A 21,212-nucleotide genomic window follows, 5' to 3' on the forward strand; every position below is an offset into this window, starting at 1 on the left:
TTCTTTGGCTGTCCACCTCCACCTGCCCTCCTTCTCCTATACTGTCCTTTCTTTCCTCGAGCACCAAACAGTTCCAGAAAGGGCAAACAATCCTCTCTCTGCCTTTTCCAGTGCTCCCCTTTGCCGTAATGCCCGCGAGGACAACCACTGCAATAATTTGAGAGTGGTTAAGCAGGGTACGAGTGAAATGCGCTGCCTGTAAGGATGGATGCATCCTGATCCGAGCGGGAGCCGGCGACTGAGCCCTGGCACCGTGTGCTGGTAGAGATGGGGCCATCAGGTTTGTGCTTCCTCCCCCTTGGTGCAAGGGAAGCAGTGCCACCCGCCCTGCGTCACGTAATCGTGGAGATGGATGCTAAAGGGTGCTTCAGAGCAGCGTTTCTTCTTCACCCTCCTTACCTCGGGGCAGAAAAGTTTACAGGGGAAGCAACAGAGCAGAATCCAGCTTGATATGTAGTTTGTTTGTAGGGGTTAATAAAACAGCTCCCCTCTTCTCAACTTGAGGGAGAATTATAATAAAATACGATATTTCATTCCTGTGTCTCACTTTAGATACTGTAAAAGCCCAGATCCCTTTAATTGGCCATCATTATCACATTTTACAGAGGCTGGGGAATAGTTTCCTTTGACTACAGCTTATTAGGGAGCATCCTGATAGAACTGGACATTCCGGTGTCCTGGGCTTTGCGTAGGGCTCCTGGGTGTTTTGGCAGTGCAAGTAGCCAAAAATAAACATGTCACACAGGATGGGATGCCAGGAGTAGGACTAGATGAAACTCTCCTAAAATACTGTGTGCGTATTTTTCATAAATATGCACTTTTAACAGCCCAGCAAACTCACCCTTGCATCTCCATGTTCCCTATTTCTTAACCTTCTGGCTTGGTCACGGTGTTATTTTCGGAAGGGGGTGGGGAACGCAACAAAACCGACCAAGATTTGCAAGCCTCACAGAAAGGAAGTGGAGGAGTCCATAATAATCTAATAAAAATAAAAGCACAAGGCCAGTCTTGGGGTGCGGATGCTATCAGAGCAGGGAGAGGTACCATCTGCAAGGTTGTTAAGATGTAGAGAACCAAGATGGCCTCCACAGTAACCACAGGCAATGCGAAGAGATAAATGGTTGACCTGAGCCCGTGTCAGGCTAGGATTGATGCCACTATCAGCCCTAGCGCCTTTGCAATGATTTTTTAAAAAATCTCTGATAGAGTGTGTTATCTAGTTACTGGCACGAGGGCAATGGCCTGGAGGCAGCGAGAAGGAGGGGGGAGGAAGAAGGAGAGGAGGAGAAGAGGGAGAGAAAAAAAGGTCATTCCAGGAGGACAATCTCTGTTGGACTAAATGAGAAAATAAGGGCCTTGCTCTGAAAGGGGGAGGTAAATAAATAAATAATAAAAAAAAGTGGCTGCTAGGTGTGTGAGAAAAGGATAAGCAGAATTGCTTCTCTTTCTCTGTTTTTCTTTTTTTTCCTTTCTTTCTTTTTTTTTTTTTTTTAAATGGGATCAGCCTTGGGCTGCAATGGGAAATTTAGGAGATGTGCTTGTGGTGTGGTTTTGTTTCCTTTTACTTTAACTTTTTGCTTCCTGATTTGAGGTTTAACTCTTTCCTTTCCTGCTGTCAGATCAAAAATGAAGGACTGAACTGTATCTTTCTCCACCCCCCCCCCTCCCCATTTTGAACAGCCTCTTGTTTTGTTTTTCAATCCCACCATCTTTCCAGTGTCTCTGAGGAAATTGCTTCCTAAATTATACGTGTTTTTTCAGGGAGCTCTCTTCTCTCCATCACTCATACTGCTGCGGTAGAGGTGCGCTGGAAGTTATGGCCCGGGTGGGATGCCAGTCCCCTGTAACCCACAGCCCATCAAAGCCTTTCCACTCGCATTTAAACACACCCGTGTGAAATCAGAACTGAGCATGGCTCAGTTTAATGAGAACCATTTTCCTTCACCCCCCTCCATTTATTCCTGCTCCCCACCCTTATGAGAAACACAGATTCAGAGTGAAAAGTGTCATTTCGGAGGCACTCCTCCGGGGAACAGAAAGCAAATCTTTCCCTTCCCGCACAAAGGGAAGGCTGGAATTAAGGTCAGGAGGGTGCGGGGAAGCCTTCCTGAGGGACTGTGGGCACATTTTCTCTCTGCTTGCTCCCAGGCTCTTGCACAGAGTCTTGCTGCCACTTTCTTGTTTAATTATGACAGAGACTTTAATTGACTACTTCGGCGCTTAGGCGGTTTTGGAGGGGGAAGGACTGTCTGCGGTTGAAAGCATGGCTCTGGTTTTTCGTGTGCGGGACTCTCTCTTGATTTGGGGGAAAGGGCCGGGAGTGTTTGATGCCTGCGTCCGTGCTGGGGCCAGTGCACGGCCTTGGGCTCTGGGTGAAGTCAGAGGGAAGCCTTCTCTATCTCCCCATCTTGAATTTAGTTGGGAAGGGCCTGAGATCCTTGGAGACACACATAGCCCAGACTTGTTCTTCTGCATTGGAACACGGCTTAACGTATGTGAAGGCCCCTCCTTAGGTGTGATGCGGGCTGAAGATGCTTTTAGACACTTGCATCACCATTTGACTTTGTGTCCTTTCCCCAACACCAAACAGAACACTACTGCGGACTTTGTGCTCCACACAGGAGTTTTCTATGTAGCAGAGGCATTGGCTGACCTACAACCACTTCCCAAATGTTTTGGGGCCTGGTTTGTCACCCTGCAAGGGTTGGGCATGTGGTCACCCTGTTTTGAAAGCTGGGAGGTTTTAGTAGCGTGGACTTGGCCAGAGTGGGACCGTTGGAGGGGCCCTTGATGTGGTTAGACCATGGATGGAGATGTTGTCTTCATGCTCTTCAAGCACCACCAAAAACATGTGGCCAAGACTGAGAACTGGGTTTGACCAGGGCGTTGGAGACAGCTCCTGGTCTGAAGCACTGAAACACCAGATCTGGAGGTGGAGTGGGTTTTCCTTTAGAGTTGAGCAATAATCGGAGGCTTTTTATTTTATTTTATTTTATTTTGGTGTTTCATTTTAGGCACCTAAATCCACACTAAGGCCCTGATTGACACGTGAATGCCCAGTTCTGAAGAAATTTTAAACCTCCCCCTCAATGACCTCGTTTCCTCATCCACATCAAAATTGCTCGGATTTAGTCTTCCAAAATGCTGAGCCTACATGTGTGTTGGTATGTGTCAGGTGCCGTGGTGGCTCCATGTTCCTGCGAGTCACTCCTAATTACTGGCAGTTTATTCACAGACTTTTATTCAGGAGAAAAACTTGCTGCCTGTATACAAGGCCACTGAGTTCTCAGGGACATTTACTTATTTGGGTAAGCACTGGCAGGATATGGGCCAGTAACTCAGGTGGGCTGGCTAGCATTAGCCATGGGTTGCAGAGGAGTAGGATCTCCTTCTCTTTCTGTCTCTACAGTGTTTCTGCTAGGTTGTAGACTATATCTGAACCCGGTGTAATGCCTCTGTCATTTATGGCATTCGGTGCGAGGTGGGTGCTGGATTACACCATTTCTGTAGGGATGTAGCTCTAAAGAGCTGAGGTTGGTACCTGGCCTGTCCTCTAGCCACGAGTGCAGGATCAGGCTTCCCATCCAGTCCACAAGAAGTGAGAAGAAGCCTTGGATAGAGTGTGTGTGGGGGACAATTGGGTTTTGCTTCATTTAGCAAAAAAGTGGGTAAAATCTGAGTATAACAAAAACCTGAAAAGTTTGGTCTTGTAGTAAGCTACTGGTAGAGATAGAAAGACAATCATCTTGTATCATGATTTCTTCTGTGTACAGACTTTAGAGTAAGGATGAGTAGTATATGTTGTGTTGTTTTTTTTTTAAAGTTTGATTTTTTTTTTTCCGGTTTTGTTACTGTTGTTGCTATCGCAAGTTTTTTCACAGACTGAACAATGTGAACCAGGTGTACAGTTAGAGGACAAAGGAATTGCTGTACTATTTCAGTTCAGAGAGTGTTTATTAAAAAACTAAAAATATAGTTGCTGTAGCAGGAGGAAAAACCAGCGTGTTCAAGCACTGTGACACAATCTACTAGAGCCTACCTTCTGTCTTTAAGGAAAGGGTTAATTTTATGTGATTGCCAGTAAAAACAAGCTGTTTTCATGATGCGTCTGTAATAGCCGGGTGATAGACTGACTTAACAACTGCTTGCTAAATGCTGGGTACACTCCCCTGATTGGCAGTTCCGTAAGTGGAAGCCCCTCGTGTCCAATCTGTCCTTGTGAATAGCTGCAGAGCAAAGGACTTCATTAAGGGATCGTAAGGCTACCTCATAAAAACTAGCAAATAATTACGACAGCGATGGGAAGGAGCGGAGGGGACCGAGCGCTCTGTGGTCCCCGTGAAGAAAAGCAGACATCCCAGGGCAGGGAAGCATCAGGTGAAGTAGATGTTATAAACACTTTCCCGTGAACGCTGCATCTTCTCAATAAAGTGTCAGTTTAGCCCGTCTACGGCTTTAACAAAATATTCCCAGTTAACTTCATGGGTGGTGCAGGGCTGGGAGCTGTTACCTCATATTCAGTTAAATTTCAAATGTCAGAGCTCATTAGCGGTGATTTTAGCCAAAGACGCTTTGTGAGGAGCTCGGTAAATTTGACTTCCTCAAATAAAATTGAAGGAAGAGATTGCCCTTTTGCCTATTGATTTATTTTCCTGCTTTCACACATCTTCTTTGGGTCTGTGATTCTGATCAAGGGTCAGGCTCAGCTTCACCCACTTAGGGATTATTGTTGTCTCTCTTTCACACACACACACAATCTCTTGCTCTTTCACCCTCTAATTCTCATTTGTTTGCCTTTTTTCCTCCTGCCTTAACATGTGTTTGGTGAGTGGAAGATGCAGTTTTTGCTTTCAGTGTTGAGGAGAAATTTTCCCTGAGCTCAGCAGCAAGCCCACAAGGGCATGCACGGCAAGGCAGCATGGCTTTAGGTGTTCAGACTGACCTAGGCAAAGCTGGGTAGAGAGGTATGAAACAATTCTGGATTAATCGTAGGGATGACTCAACCAAGGTCTGTCTGTCTATGTTTACCTCTTCCTGGGACTCAGCTCTTTTTGGTCTTGAACTTCCCTGTGCCAAACGAATTGGTGCAGAAGTCATCATCGGGCAGTCGGTGTTGCTCTGCAGTGCCTTTTTGGGAGCCTTACTGGGGTCAGCACAGGGGTGAGTGAGAGAATGGAGCCACCGGAGGTAAAAACATGGTTTCAAAGCTAAGGTGGCCCAGGCAACGCTGCAGAAATTGAGATTTCCCATGCAGGGAGGACTGCAGTCGCTGGTCACCGGCATGGCCCCAAGCCAACGTTCATTTTCAGCTCCGGGAGAGGCAGTTGCTGGATTGCCAGGCACCTGAGGGACCTGAAGGCAGGTACCATGGGGTAACAATTTTGGATAAGTTTCTCCAGGTGGTGATAGCTAGCAGTGGACAGGTCTTTTTGGGTTTGGACCGAGACACTTCCATCTCCTGTATGTGCATCTTCATTTGGGTATCTACCCTAGTACGGTGCCCATCTGTCCCCAAATTCTAATCTGCCTTTGGAAAATGCTACTAGGCACCCATCTGCACCCTTAAGTGCTTGAACGCATTCAGATGTTGGGTTAAGGATGTGCCAGCAAAGGGTCCTTGGGAAAGGGACCCTGGATTTTATGTCCTGCCAAACGATTAACAGGCAGACAAATGTGTGTGTGGGAGGGCAAACAGTGAAAGCCACGGAGTGTACATAATTCCAGGGGATCTGCATTCCCGACAAAGATGAGCTGTTACAGCCCTGCAAGACAGAGGGATGGCTTTATAGTTCAAACAGCAGCAGTTTGTGCTTTCAACTCAAAGGCCTCTCAGTTCAGAGGGCAGCCTGTTAGTTGAGGCTACTCTCTCTCACGCTACTCTCTCATCTTGTTGTCTGATTTAAATGAAGTTTGGGCTAAAATCTCTTGAAATGACAAGAGTGGTTACTGTCCCATAATGTGTGTGATGCTGCTCTTCAGCGGAGGCATAGTCGTTCATGGCATAGCGGTTCGGTACAAAGTGCACTAAATGAACTTCAGCTGCCTTTTGGCTTATGTTGCAGTGCTGTCTGCACCCCTGCTGAAATTGCCTATCGTGTGCCGCTGTGAGCTCAAACTACTGGAAAAAAAAAAAAAAGAAAATTAAATAGATGTTCCATTGAGAATCAGTTCTAATTTTAGCTTTATAAAATAAATGTATTAAAGTGTACATATCTTCTGTAGACATGTCCTCATTTGGAAGGCGTCTTGCATCAGGAATGTTCTCCTATGTTTGTGCAGCTCCTTGCATAGTAGGGTCTGAGGCTTTATCTGGATTTATTGCAGTTAAATAGACACCCTTGACTGCAGGGAAATAGCATGGGTGTTCCCAGTCTTCTAAATGCCACTTAATGATCAGATTCCCATTAGGACTTGGCAAATTCAGCTCAAAGTGACAGTGCAAAGGTAGCCTTTGCTACGGCGTGACGTCTTCCTAGCCATCATAACCCAGTGTTACCCTATTGCTTATGTGACCTTTTCTGTAAGAGGCTCATCTTCACCTTTTTACCTTTCTGGCAGATAAGTGTTTTTGATGATGACAATAAAGATACTGCAAAGCACTTTTATTCTTGGTTGCCCCATCTGGGCTGTGCGTTTGATCCGAACGGCCGGCGTTCCAGTCAGATTGCACTATCAGATGGAGCTGGCTCTATTTCCTGCATTATTCTTCCTGGCTGTACCACATTATGCAATTATGTTTGCATTTAAACCTGAGCACTTACCTGTAATGATGCTGTAGTTCAGTACATGATACATTACAGCAGTAGATAATGCATATAGATAGGCTAAGAAAGCATGTTGTTGATGTGCTAAAACTAAACAGGACATTGCATTTGAAAGCGGACTCCGAAAGCTCGCAGATTAGGCTGAGCCGTTTAAAAAGCTTGCATTACTGAAATAACAGCCGTGTAGGGTGAAACTCTCTCCCTGCTGGGCAGGTACAGGATTGAAAGGGCAGTGCAGGCTTCCCCAGTACCGCCTTTCAGTCTCCATCGCAGAATTCTGCCACCGGCACTGCTGGCTGCTGCCACCCACTCCTGCAGGAGCCGGACGGTCTCAGCAGCTTCTGGGAGTCCCAAATCCTGTGTGTCCCCCCCCCATAGCGCAACGTAAGCGAGGGGCAAGGATGCACCTTAGAGAACTGACTGTGCCTCCGCTGCTGGCCAAGCGCCTTACCCCTGCGCTACACCTGCTCCTAGCCCTGCAATGCAGGGGCAGCCTTGGGGGACAGATTCGGACCAGCTGGTTTGCGCTACCGTGCTGTTCTGAACACACACCACTACGCTGTTTCGGTGAAGTTAGCTGGGTTGGTTTAGGCGGTGCTCAGTAGCTGGATCCAGACCCTGGCTCCAAGCGCTGAGGGAGATGGTTACTACTAAAGCGTGCTGAGGCAGTTCATCTCTAACCTCCTTTAGGACTTTGCTTCTGACAGATAAAGTGAAGACTTCGGTAACTTCCCGACCTCCGTGCAGGGCACTGCACTGGAGCAAGGGTGCAGATTTCAGAGAGTAGTAACTTTCAACGCTGCCGGACTGCATCAGATCCTACCCTGGGAGACAGAAAAGCTGTATAGCCCGAAGAAATTTCTTTGTGTCCATTCAGGTCCTCCCTCTCAAAGGTGGAATTTACTTTAAAAATACATTTTAAACAGGTGAAAATAATCAGGCAAAATGTTTTGATAAAGCTGCTGCAGTGATTCAGCAGAAAGCAAACATGGTGCAGTCAACCATGAGTTTTCCTTGCGGCATGATGAAGCAATGCCCTCCTGCTACACAAGGTATCAGCAAGCACATCACTTTTCCCTTCAACAAAACAGGGATCACGACCTATAGTTTTCCTAGCAGGTCCCTCCTTCCATCATGTTCTGGGGGTCTCTGGACGGAAGGAGCTATGGCTGGGTGAGCATCATCCTGTTTGTTTGAGAGAGAGGATATACAGGTGGTAAGACAACAGTAGCACTTACGCAGCCTCTTACCTTTCAGTTGGGTGCTGCTTAAAATGTTCTGAGTGGAGCAATATTGCGATGACAATGAAGTATTGTTCAAGACATTGCTGAACCTCTTAATGAAATAGTGAAAAAAAATTTGTAGCAGAAGAATAGAAGAAATGTGTCCAGTTACAGTCACTTAAATGGCCCTGAGCTTTGGCTGAGGAGATGTGGATGCATAGACAGCAGTATCAGTGTTTGTCCTTGGCTTGTGTGGTTTTGCTGTCTGTATGATTTATTTTAGGTACAGGAAATGCCAAGTTGTTGCCTACATGCAGCACTTTCCCTCCTCAAAGCACTTTTCAGTCTTTGCCTGGTAAATCACTGCAAACCTCTGGCAAACCCGGTTTGCAGTGGAGACGGTTTGTGTATCAGTTCACTTGTATTCCCTACGTCCCCACAGGAGCTGTGTGAAAGCCAGGGGCTGGATCTCACACCACTGCTCTGACCTCCAGCCCGCCCTTGCAGCTGATTTGGGACACTCACAATGTTGTTTTTTTTTTTTCTCCTGCCTGATCCAAAGACCCCATCATCATCATCAGATCCCCACTGACACTGTTGGGGTAGACCAGCCTCATTCCTCCCGCCCCATTTACTGTAGTGCTCATTCAGAAATCCTTCTTGCTGACACATAGGCATGTAATTTGATTTCTTTTCCTGCAGGTGGTTGGAAAATTGTTAAGCTAATCTTTGCATTTGCAATATTTGCTCTCGGATTAGTTAAAGTAAGTCAAGATCATTCAATTGTGAGACAATATTTGCACAGTGTATGCTGCAAAGGCCAACACAGATACCAGGCTTGGTTATTCTGCTTGTGTAAACAACTCGATGTTGCAATTTTCTCATTACCATTAAATTGCCATTTTTAATTTGTCTCAGAAGCCTTCATCCTTTGAGAAATCATTGGTTTAGAAAGATGTGTAAATTATGTGTGCCCTTTAACTGTGCTCTGGAAAGGAAAAAGCCAGTCGTGTTGTATCTAAATTGGAAGATTGCACTGAGTTCCCCGATGTGTTTACATGCACAGGACTTTCATGCAAGTTGGGCTTGCGATTAAAACTCTGCACTGGGATAGTTTCCACTGAAATAAACTGTCTCTGAATATCAGGCCATAAATGAACATTAGGAAGCTTCTTGTGAATTAGCAGAGTTACTCTAGAGAAAAATTACGTTTTGTGAAACAGGGCTCTCTCTTCATGTGTTCCAAGACATTTCCTCTGCTTCCAGGGTGTTTTCCTTAATATTTGAAGTTGAGATTTCTGATTATAGAATCAATCTCCCACCATAACCCTCAAAAGATGCTGGGAGACCCAAGAACAACACTTTGGGACTCACATGAGTGTGGTAAATAGACCTGGACCTTCCCATGGGTCTCATGGTTTGCTTAATTATGGAGTGGCTTAATACTGCTCATATCCCCCTGTTACTTGGTATTTTACCTTGTATTTGGGTGAATTTTGTTGCCTGTGTATAGGAAGCTGACACATGCTGTATCTGGGACATGCAGCCCCCGACAAGAGCGATGTCTTTTCAGTGCCCTCCCTATGAAAGCACCATTAGAGCTAACTAATACTCTATGTCCTTAATTAAATACCTCTGGTGCAAAGAGCCTTACCTTCTGTGCTTGGAAATTGCAGTGATTACTCCCCTGCTGGAAAAGCCTTTTTTTTGGTGGTTGTTTTTTGACTGTTTCCACTGGTTTATTTTGGGGGGATTTTTTTTTTTTCTTTTAACAGGAATTAAGCTGTTTCTCATGCCATTGTCCAGTTGCAAATTGGCCTGAGACTGACTTGTGCCATGGGCTCTGACCTCCGAAACTGCCCACTCATTTTTTTTCTGAACTAATCAGCTAGATGAACTATTTACAGTTGGCTTTTGGGTCTTCTTACTGCTTTTGCGGCTGCCCCTGTCTGAGTAATTAATGACAGTGTGGCTTGTTTATGGTCTTGAGTTACTAATGCTGTTGGCTGCAAATGCATTTTTACCTCTGGGACGTGCCAGTTTCCTGGTTCTAGTCCCACCTCACCAGCCCAGGTCAATTTTTTGTGTGTAAACAGATTTATCCTGTAATAGTTGGCGAGAGACTAGGGTCATTCATCAGTCCCGTGGAGAACATGCCCAGCGAGATTCTTCCCTTCTTGTGCCTGTGCACCTCAGCAGGAGTCAGAAAGATTCCTGCAGGACAGCTAAAATTTAAAAAAAAAAAAAAAGAAAAGAAAAAAGGAAAAGTAATCCTTTCTTTTTAACTCAAGGTAGAGGTAGTTTCAATCAGAAATAAAGATATTGGATAGTGCAGTGCATGTCCAGCCACATGCCCAGTCCTGGTCCTTGTTGTATCAGTGCTTGTGGGAGTCATTAATGAAGGAACTGCTATGTGGCTCTCACGTAGGATAACACCACCTGCATTTTAAAGCTGGAGTAAAGGGTAAAGAGAAGTTACTTAGCACCAGATGATGCAGGTAGTCATAAAAATATCACCTTGTGGCCTTGGAAAGGGTTTGTTGTGTTATATTCCAGGCCTGTTCTATCACAGGCAATCATGCCAAGCATGCCAATTCAGAAGGGAAAACCCAGTTTGGTTTCCTATTCCCTCTGGAAGCCTGCTACAGACTCTCAGTGCACAACTTTCCTGCCATTTTTTGTATCCTTTCTTTCATAAACTGGAAGAAGATGGTCCCATTATCTATCTACCTTTGTTGTCCGCTTTTGGTTTAACTGCTCAGTTGGGTTAACCATGGATGGTCTCTGCCGTGATATGAATTTGCGGGGAATTTCCTTTCATGCCTCTGGACCATTAGTAAAATTCTTCACTGTTTTGCCAAGGCAGTTTGTACCAACATCTAAAAACTACCATCCTATTACTCATTGCTAAACTGGCAACAGGGACTGTCTTAATATTGGCACTCAGAGAAGGACCTCAGTGGTCAGATCATGTTATTTTCAGGATCATCATCACATGGAATTGACCTCGGTGAGAAATTTCTCAAGGTCTGAAGCTGATGGAGACAAGAAGCTGTCTCTTTTGTCTGAGGGAAGGCTGGGAGAAATTAGAGAAGTTGAAATACGCTCCCCGTTTTGCCATGTTCTTTTTCAAAGGACTTTCCAAATGGAACCAGATTAAATAGAAATGACGGAGGTGAATGTGGTGCTTTTACTAAGAGGATGGAATAGACTGTCCATTGCAAACTTCTCCAGAGGTTCTCTTTTCATTACTTTCTACTCCCTCGCATCCAGCTTAGAAAGCTCCTTGGAAATCGCTCAATCAATGGCAAAGTTGAAGGACTGTAATGAAGTGCATGTGAATGAAAGTCCTTTAAGGGGTTGCTGATCACATTGTAAGATCCACTAGACTGCTTTGGTACTCTGATTTCCGAAGAAACTCGGTATAGGTTACTTTAAAGTTTGAAGGCAGCTTCTCTGAAATTGCTGCATGGGCAAGAGAAACCCTGCAAAAACTGGTAACTCTTAATCTCTGTCTTGTTTGCTTTTCCGTAGTGAAAATTGGCCTTTTTGGAATGGGGGGGAAATTGCTTAGAGTAGAGTGTGCTGGTTTGCAGCTTTTCCCTGGCAGTTGGTGTTTGTTCGCTGCACTCCTGTAACGAGCATTAGATGGTACCCTCTGTCCTGAGACTGCTTGGAGAAGCCTTGGGAACTTCTGCATTCGTTATTAGACTTGACCAGCTTCAGTCTTGGCCCTTCTTTGATTTCATAGCACAGCCAACTAAATTCTACTCATTTCTGTGTGGAAGTCTAAATTCATATATTTCTCTACAAAATAAGGTGTTGCGCTGTGCCGTTGGTAGGGAGAATGTTTTTTCTTGCTGCTTATACTTGTTTTTGCACAATGTAAGGTATTTTCTGTCCTTTTTGGGACGACCCTATTTCGCCTTTCCCATGAAGCTGTATGTATGCCTTCATTCTCTCTGTCAGCAAAATCCTTATGTGCTACTGGGAATGAAAAGATGATTGCAAAAGTCCTCTTTTTGGTTTATATAGAAAAAAAGGACATTTTTTATACTGAGTGATGAAGTGCACACAGGAGACTGTTCTTATAACAGCAGGATGAAAGAGTGTCCTATCATACTTAGGGATGCTGGTTATACGGAGGAAGACCTATCCATGCCAACTAAAATTCTATGACTTTACAGTTGTAGTGAGTGTTTTTCAGTTAATTTGGCAAAGGGTTAGAGGTCCTATAAGCAGGAGAGGCAGGGAATGATGCCAGGAGGCAGGTTCACCTTCTTTGGGCACTGGGCAGCATTTTGCATGCTAACTCCACTGACTTTAGCAAATAACATGCATTTGCATCCCTTTCAAGTATGTGTAGGAGGGAGGAGCCTGCACCAATTTGTCTGTTTTAATTATAGATGTTCTACCCACCTTCCTAATTGCTCCTTCATTAAGAAGTAGCTTGTTGTTTCTTTTTTCCCTAGGAGCTAAAAATAATCAACTTTTGTTTGTTTCTGTAAATATTTTTTTTTTTTTGCCCTTGAGGAGATAATTATTTCTATTGTTGCATGAAGATGGTGGCCAATACAGGAGGAATAATTAGAGCAGATGGCTGAAAATACTTCCCTTGTAAAAGACATCTAGTAATAAAATACCTCCCCTCCTCTTTTTTCTCCCCCAAATATACGTTTTTCTTTCCTTCAGGTGGATGGGGGTTGGGTGAGGGGTGTAAATCTTTTCCTGATGTATTAAACTGAGGAGCTGTCAAGGGTTCACAGCCTGGAAAGTGAGCTCCCTGTATCCATCACTGAAATTAAAGTGTTTTCAAATGTGGCATGGAGTCCTGGGTCTACGGCGTGAGGAAATATACGCTGTACTCCATCACTTAAAATGTTAACCTTGTCTCTCCGTGGTGACTGAGGACAGGAACACTTGCTCTCTGTACTTGCTGGTTAAATGGCAATCTGTCAGCACGGAGGAAAAGGCTACCTTGTGGGTGTCAATCTTTGCTGCGATTCGAAACCTTTGCTTGTCCGCGGCTGTGCGTGCCGGGAAGGGTGCACCTTCCTCCTGCTAGAGATCATCAGAAGCAACTGGGAGAGTTTCTTGCATGTGCAAGCAGGTTGCTGTCGTGCAGGAGCAGTACTGTGCTCCGTGTCGTATTGGATGTGTCTGGGGGAAAGGATAAAGCTGGCTGCTGGAGGTGGAGCTGGGGGGAAAACCCGCCTGAGTTCAGATTTCTCTTTGTGGCCATGTCGCAGGTAACCCTCAGCTGAAACCCACTGCCCAAAGAAGAGAGAGTGTTGAGCACAGCAGCAAGCAGCAGCGTCTGCGTTTAATTACACTGCTGGTTCTTGGTTTGGTTTTAAACTTTTTGTCTTTTTCTGATCAGAGGATGAGGGCTCTTGCCTTTGTGTCTGTAACGGTTGTTGGCAATCCTCTTTTTCAGTACTCTAAAAAATCCCACCGAACCAAACAAATTGTAAAGTTACCACAAAGTGAAATCAAACAATCTATAGTGTGTCTAAACAGGAGTTTCTCAACCCTCTTAAGCCCAAACCTTGCATTTTTGGGGAAGAGGGAGTTAAAAATCACCAGATAAACTTGTGCTGTGTTGGCAGAATGATTATTATTTACAAAAATTTAGACCAAACATTGAAGGAGTGGTCACTTACAATCCTTTCCCTTTGTGACTTGTTTGTCAGCCTGTGTGGGAATGCAAGTATATCACTGTTATTTATTCATTTGTTGCAGTTGCTGCTGCTGTTTCTGAGCCCTGGTAGTCACAGGCACAAGCTGAGAAACTGGTACCAAGAGATCATGTCCCCAAAGGCTGACATAAAGGCAAGCCTGGGCTGGCTGACAACAGCAGCAGCTAAAACCATAAAATGGAAAGAAATCTGCCTGAAAATGGACAAAGGAGGTGCAGCAGGGAGGAAGGGGATAATGTGCTGAATTACAAGGAGCTGGTGCATCACTTATTGTGTGCTATTAAAACATCATTTTATCTTTACATCATTCTTTCATTGTTTTGGAGCGCTAATGGAGGAAGGAGTTGATATCCCTCAAAATTAACCCGTGTTACACACAAGCTATGGGTTTGGTACATAAGGTGTGGGCTCAATGAGTTGTGCATGACCCACACCAAGTGGGAGTCAGAGGTGGGACGATATTGTAGGACTCCGCTCCTTGAATTTTCGTGTCAGATCCCCTCCCTGGTCCTCATGCTCTTTGGTACTCCAGGAAGAACGACTGGCTCCTTAGGGATTCCCAGACACCCACCTGGGGTTTCTGCCTGTATTTTGCAGGTTTGGTTCCCTACTGAGTTAGTGTCATCTGCTGTACTGGATTCAAAATGTGAAATGTTGCCAGGGTGGGGTTTCCTATGGATGTCTGATGTGAGGGCACACTCTGCAGAAGTTTGGGTGACCATTTTAAGCGTTCAATTCATGCTGTACTTGTGTCCTCTGGGAAAACACCAGAAGAGTCTCTTGCCTCAATCTGGCTATTGATTTTCATGAACCTTGCAGGAATACAGCATCTTTGTCCTCTCACTCCTCCTGTTAAGCTTAGTTGAAAAGTTGGCCATGTTCAAGCGTCAGCACTGACAGCGACACAGATGGATGCAGAGATGTTATGGTCTCATAAGCTCCGTTTTCTCCGAATCATCTCTCCAACTATCTGGTAGACGCTGAAGGCAGAGTGTGAAACTACCACCTCACTGCCGCAGCTGCAGCCAGCCAGCTCCAGCTTCACCATTCAGGGCTTGGTTTATGCCAACTCCTCTTTCCCCCATCCTCACTTTCAAGCTCCCTGACATTTGTTGTGCCCTGTGCTGAAGCTGGAAAAAGCACCGGAGGAAAATAGCCACTGCCAGCTGCTGATGCGCAGTTTTCCTTGGCTCTGCGGGTTCCTCCCGGTTCATTCAACAAGCACGCATGGGATGGGCGCTTAGCCATGACCCTGGTGCTTGCAGCTGCTGCTGCTCTTCAGTCTTACTGAGAAGGGTTTAAATTAAACACCATAGGTCAAATGCTTGGTGCCAAGCAGGGGAAAATATGGAAAAGGAAAGTTTTGCTTCTATGAAAAAACAGTGAGGGGGATGTTCTTATCCTGCTCAGCTGCAGACAGTGGGAAAGAAGCTGGAGTCTTTGCATGATGCAGATGTTTAGGACACAGCTATACAGCCCTTTGAGAGATAAGACAGCTGTCTCACTGTTTTTTCTTCGGGGTCTCAAGTGAGTTGGTCCAGCCCAGTGGTTGTAAGAGCATGCTCAGCCTGCAAGGCAGCAAAGTCCCCCATGCCAGCCTTAGCATGCAGAGACAGTGGTATTGGTGTCTGTAGGGTCAGCGCGAGCTACAACCTGTCCCCTATTGATAACGGGGCAGCTAGACAAGACAGGCGTGATAACAGAGGAGGTTCCCGAAGATCATATGGAGGGAAACTAGCAGGGCCAGATGAGAGCATGGATTTCTAGACCCGTGAGTCTACCACCCACCCTGCTTGATGAGGGATGTGCAGTTAGGTTATGTGTGTGTTAGTCCGTGTTATTTTACCATGGGCTGCTTAATAGGAACTGGGCATAGCCACCACCGTTCAGCAAAGGAATTTAAGTCCATTACAGTTGGAGATTGCACTGTGCTTTTCTCCTGGAAAACGAGGAAAGCTTAATCCTATGGGATTCACAAGGTCCAGGCAAACTGTACTTGTGACTCAGGGCAGTGGGCCATTTCACTAGCCTTGCACTAGACCGCACCTTCTTCTTTCAAAGATCTTAAGGAGGTGCTCTTTCATGTTAGGGAAGTGTGTAGGACTGCAAGAGAAGGGTCACCAAATAAAATCTTCTGCTATCTCATTTCCCTCCATCAGTTCGATGTCTTTCCTCAATTCCTACAGAGCTGCCTTTCCTCTCCCCCCCCCGTACATTCTTCCGTGCTGTAGTAATTTAAAGTACTTTCCTTGAGCAAACCACCTTTTCTCTCTTCAGACAGATTCTTTAAATTTCTTCTCTCCATGATAATGCAAGGATGGTGCAAGTGATTATAAGCAGCTCTTGGTCCCGTGTTATTAGCTGATGTTCATCTCTTTACTTTTATTAAAAAAAATAAAAAGAAAAAAAGAATACAAATCAGAAATCACTTGAAAGACATGCATGCACGTGGTGCACATGGCAGCAGACTAAGCCAGGCATCTTCTCACTGGAAACCTTTAGGTACGGACTGGGTGGAACAATAGCGATTTTTATGACCTTGGCCAGCTCATTCTCTGCCTCTGTGTAATCATTCTTGGGTAGTGAACTTTCTTCTGAGCAATAAAATCCGCCCGTCTTTGTTTAAGTTGATGGTGCAGGAACTGCCTCTTACTGTGGACGCATGTATCATCTAAATAACAGAGTGCTTGGTTTCAGCATATTTGTATCTTTTCTGAATTACATTCTTTGGATGGTTTCCCAGATGGTTTCAACCATTTCTTGTGCCTTATTACACTGGCATGTATGAGCTACTAGCTTTTATGCCAGAGGGTATTGGTAGAACTGAATGGGTATGGAGTCGTAATGGGTATGGAGTCTTCTAAGAGGCGACAGCAGAAACCTAGCAAGAGTAGCTTAAACACTGATGTTATATAAAGAGAACCTTAAATGAAGAACTAGGGTGTTTTCTAGTTAGAAAGGGGAACGATCTTAAATAAAAGAGAAGTCAAATTCAGAAGAGGAGTTTATTCTTCTGTCATGGTTTAACCCCAGCCAGTAACTAAGCACCACGCAGCCGCTCGCTCACTCCCCCACCCCCAGTGGGGTGGGGGAGAAAGTTGGGGAAAAAAAAAGTAAAACTCGTGGCTTGAGATAAAGACAGTTTAACAGGTCAGAAAAGGAAGGTAAAATAGTACTACTACAACTAGAATATACAAAACGAGTGATGCACAGTACAATTGCTTACCACACACTGAGCGATGCCTAGCCAATCCCCAAGCCACGGTGCCCCCCAGCCAACTCCCCCCAGTTTATATACTGGGCATGATGTCACACTGTATGGAATATCCCTTTGACCAGTTTGGGTCAGCTGTCCTGGCTGTGTCCCCTCCCAGTTTCTTGTGCACTCCCAGCCTCTGCTGGCAGGGCAGTATGAGAAGCTGAAAAGTCCTTGACTTAGTATAAACACTGCCTAGCAACAACTAAAACATCAGTGTGTTATCAACATTCTTCTCATCCTAAATCCAAAACACAGCACTATACCAGCTACTAAGAAGAAAATTAACTTTATTCCAGCCAAAACCAGGACATCTTCTTAATTCTTGCAAGACTTCTATCAACAGCTTACTAAGTTTTTGGTGCTAGCAAGAACAACCACCTGGTATATTCCTTACACCCTTGCTTTGCCATTAGAGTTAACTGGAGACTTCTAAGTGGCTTCAGAGGGTTAGAGTGATGTCAGAGTGACTTTAAGCCATTTAACAAACCTTCTCAACAAAATGTTCTGATGGATCCCACAATTTCACAACTGCATCATGCAGTTTTTTGCTGGCAGCATTGGTTAAGTTTGTGCCAGACAGGAATTTATGGAATTTGTAATTTTGTGCTACAGTTGGCTTGATAAGCCATGTATCTGTGAAATGTGTGCCTTTCCATGAACTGTACCTTCCTCTGTCCCCTGCTCTGAGATAAAAACAAGTTTAATTAGCTCCTTTTTCAGTGGATCTATTGTATACCCTTATATATTGTATATAATCTGCTTCAAAGCACTATCAGTGAAGAGTAATTCACAACCTCTCTGGAAAGACAGTAGATAAAGACATCTATCCTTTCAGCTGGAATTTTGTCCTAAATCTCTGAAATATATAAATATATGTTTGCAAGTAATGAAGATGAAACTTGTCCTATTACATTTAGCAACCATGGAGAAATTGTACTCTCTGTAACAGTTGTGTACAGATGTGAAGGCTTATCTGTACTTCTGTAATGATGAAGTGGTTCACTCCCTCTGACGCCAGAGATTTAGCTCCCCAGATGTTTTCACTGTGTGTGTGTTAATGTAGTCCCAGGCTTCAGTCTAAATTGAACCAAGTAATTCCCTTCATAGGGAAATCATAGAATGGGTCAGAGGGTAGAAAATATCAGCATCCATACCCTACAGACAGGATGGACATAAACCAGTTGTATCATTTAGCCTGGGAAGCAACACCCATTCCCTGGTGGTAATAATTAGGACAGTAGTCACCATATAATAGTTATCTGACTGCTCTAGGTGCTATGGGAAATGTTGTATAAAACATCAGGCACATAAAGCTAAATCTGACAATAGCACAGTCGAAAGAATAACTATCATAACACCACCAGTATTGATTCACCTAAACCGCAGCTCCAGAGCAAAACCTTTAATGCACGTGGTGTGCTCTGATTGAAAATGGAGTAACTGTATTTTGCTTTTGTACTGAGATTATTGTTTCCACTGCTGTTTCTGATTAGTACAACCCAGTAAGGACCACAAATATTTCCATGTCTGGTTTCGCCCCCGCCCCCCACCACAGATCTGTTGGGGCTGTTCTTGCTAGTTCACATGTGAGTCCAAAAGAATATGTTACGAATGCCTATGTCCACACTTGTGCACACATGTCCACGCAAAAATCTGCACACATTCCTCAAGGAATAGGTCAAACCTTCGCTGCAAAATGCGTGCTTAAAGTTTAGAGGTGAGGAGGAACCACGACTCGAAACAAGCAGGCATCATTTTGCCATTGCTCATCGTGAGTCAGTCTATTTGCTGTTTTCAAGTTAATCAGTGCTTTATTTGGAACTGATGTGCAAGCCATCAAAGGAGAGGCAATAATAATACTGGATAAGCTGAGAAAGCCAAAAAGGTATTTGAAAGGAGGAATGGCGCTCTCAATGCAGATGAGTGGCAGGAGAGCTTTTGAAAAAGCCTGTAAAGCAAAATATTGCCCATCTAGCGTGATGTTTTAATTCCAAACTCTTCAGGCTATTTTAATGACATTGCCAGGAATTAACGTGCAGTTCTGCTTTTCGGGAGGCAGAGAGAGACACACACCAGGAAACCTGCGGACTTTCCGCAGCCAGACCTGCAGCAAGCCCCTCGTTACCCAAACCAGAACGAGACAAGGGGCAACCCCCAAATTGCGACAGGCGTTTCCGAAGGCTGAGAACGTCTCCAACCCCAACGTCCCTCCATCCCTTCGCTCTCCGCGGGGTCCCGCCGGGAAGGTAGCTGGCATGGCATTGGCATCTCCTCCGCCGTGCTCTTGGCAAGCTGGCTTCCTCAAGGGTGGGAAGGGGTGAGCTTTGAACTTCTTTGGGTCTTTTTCTTTCCAGCTTGCCCTCCAGTTTTGTGGCCGGTGGGACGAGGACTCCAGCTGGCCTGCTGGCCACCAGCCGCGAGATGGCGATAACGTCACGATAGAAGAAGGCCGGACCCTGCTGCTGGGGACCACCACCACCAACCTCAACCTGCTGCATCTCAAAGGTCTGCAGAAGGGGGGTTCAGTGCTCTTGGTCCTCCAGGGCTGGGGTTTTTCGTGGCCGTGATCTCCCCTTCCCTTGGCCAGCTCCTGCGTCGAAGGAGACACCCGGTCGGGCAGGCTGAGTCGGCTCTCGGTAGATACAACAGGGCGGTGATGGGGGACGGGGGAAGCATTTAATTATTATGTATGCAGAAGGCATCGTTTATGCTGTTTGAGGCATAATGACAATATGAGTAGGAAGGCTTTTTTTTTGTTTTGTTTTTCTTTCCCCCAGCTACTGAAAGCGCTGCTGTCCTGAGTGGCGTTCAGTGATAATGGCAGCGCTGATAACAATAATCAACTCTGTTTTGTTTGGCATCTTTGAGGCGAGCGTGTTGCAAAAGCCTTTACAAAATTAATGATGTTACAGAATTACGGGCCACAGCTACCAAATGTAATAAATAATCCACGATCCTAGAGCACGGCTGGTGGAGAATAAATAACCCAGCACAATTATGGGGGGAAACACTGGGTTTGCAGGGTTCACGTACCCTGGGGTGGATTCAGCACAAGTGTCTGGAGGTGTATCTCTGTGGGTGTCAAAGTAAGAATTAAAATTACTTGTAATTCAGTGCCAGAAATATTCCTTCCTGGAAATTAGGTCCTGGTCGTGAAAACTGTTGTGCATATGCTTGATATTAAGTGGACGAGTTGTTCTGGTGAAATTGCTTGCTCAAAGTTAAGCCTACGTGTAAGCCTCTGCTGAAATGGAGCTCAAAAAATGGAAAGAGGAGTTTTTATATGTTTAAGGACCTGGACCTTCTTTGCTGGTAAAAATTATTTTATATTAAAAGGATGTTAAAGGTACTAGTTTTTGATTGAGATGATGATGAAAAGCATGTATTTGACAATTATACTTTAATCTAACTTTGCACGATCTTTCTATAAAGAAAAATCTTTGCAAGTTTATCCCTATTGTGAGAACATTTCCAAGAAAGATCGAACTTGCTTAGCCTAGGTTCAGAGATTTTCAAGAATTGTTACCCCAGGCATCGTTCCTGTTTTTTAAAAAAAAAAATCAAGTAAGAATTTGAGATTTAAAAAATGTGAAACGTTTTAGTACAATTTCCTTCCCCAGTGAAAATACTAAATCTGTGTGATGCAAGATTCTTCTTAACCTCACTGTGATTATGACATACAGTAGAGGAGAAAGGTCAGAGCCCCAGATTTCTGAGACTTTTGGCTGCAAATCTCGATGAGGATTTTGGGGCTCAGTCTCTGACTTTGTGAAGAATTGGGGCACAACGTTGCAGCAGAAACCCTTTGAACTTTGGGCCTACTCAAAGGCACATTTGATCTATGAGTCAGCACTCATGAAGCAAACGGAGGTCTGATTGAATTTAATGAAGTCTGGAGCAGTATCTTTATGGCTTCGGCTCATCTGACATTCAAATCATTTCTCCCCTTTATCATATTTTCCAAGAAGCTTGGTTTATAATGTAGATTCAGTTAGGAAAGCAGCATTAAAGTCTTCTAGATGCTATTCTTTTCTGCATTGCTACATGCCAAACATAGGGACCAAACATTTTAGAAGCAGGAACCTACACAGTAATTGATTATCTGAGCTTCACCTTTGCTGAACTTTCCTTGTTGCATCCACCCCCACTCTTGCTAATTGTTTAGCCTTGGTTAGATTTGGAGTCAAGACACGCTGAGACCTACTCTGATATGAGACTGAGATTTATCTTTTCTAACCTTACCTTTCTTTAAGTTGTTCAGCTCAGG

At 44.7% G+C, this 21,212-nt stretch overlaps 1 protein-coding gene across 1 annotated transcript in view; it reads left to right on the forward strand.

Moving 5' to 3' along the window:
* PKHD1 (PKHD1 ciliary IPT domain containing fibrocystin/polyductin) overlaps positions 1-21,212 on the forward strand; it is a 263,656-nt gene that overhangs the window by 67,044 nt on the left and 175,400 nt on the right. Inside the window, exon 35 of the mRNA XM_052810279.1 lies at positions 19,300-19,450. Coding sequence (XP_052666239.1) covers positions 19,300-19,450 — 151 coding nt within the window. The remainder of the gene's footprint in view (positions 1-19,299; positions 19,451-21,212) is intronic.

This window comes from Harpia harpyja, chromosome 15 (assembly GCF_026419915.1).
Source record: "Harpia harpyja isolate bHarHar1 chromosome 15, bHarHar1 primary haplotype, whole genome shotgun sequence".
Classification (NCBI taxonomy): domain Eukaryota; kingdom Metazoa; phylum Chordata; class Aves; order Accipitriformes; family Accipitridae; genus Harpia; species Harpia harpyja.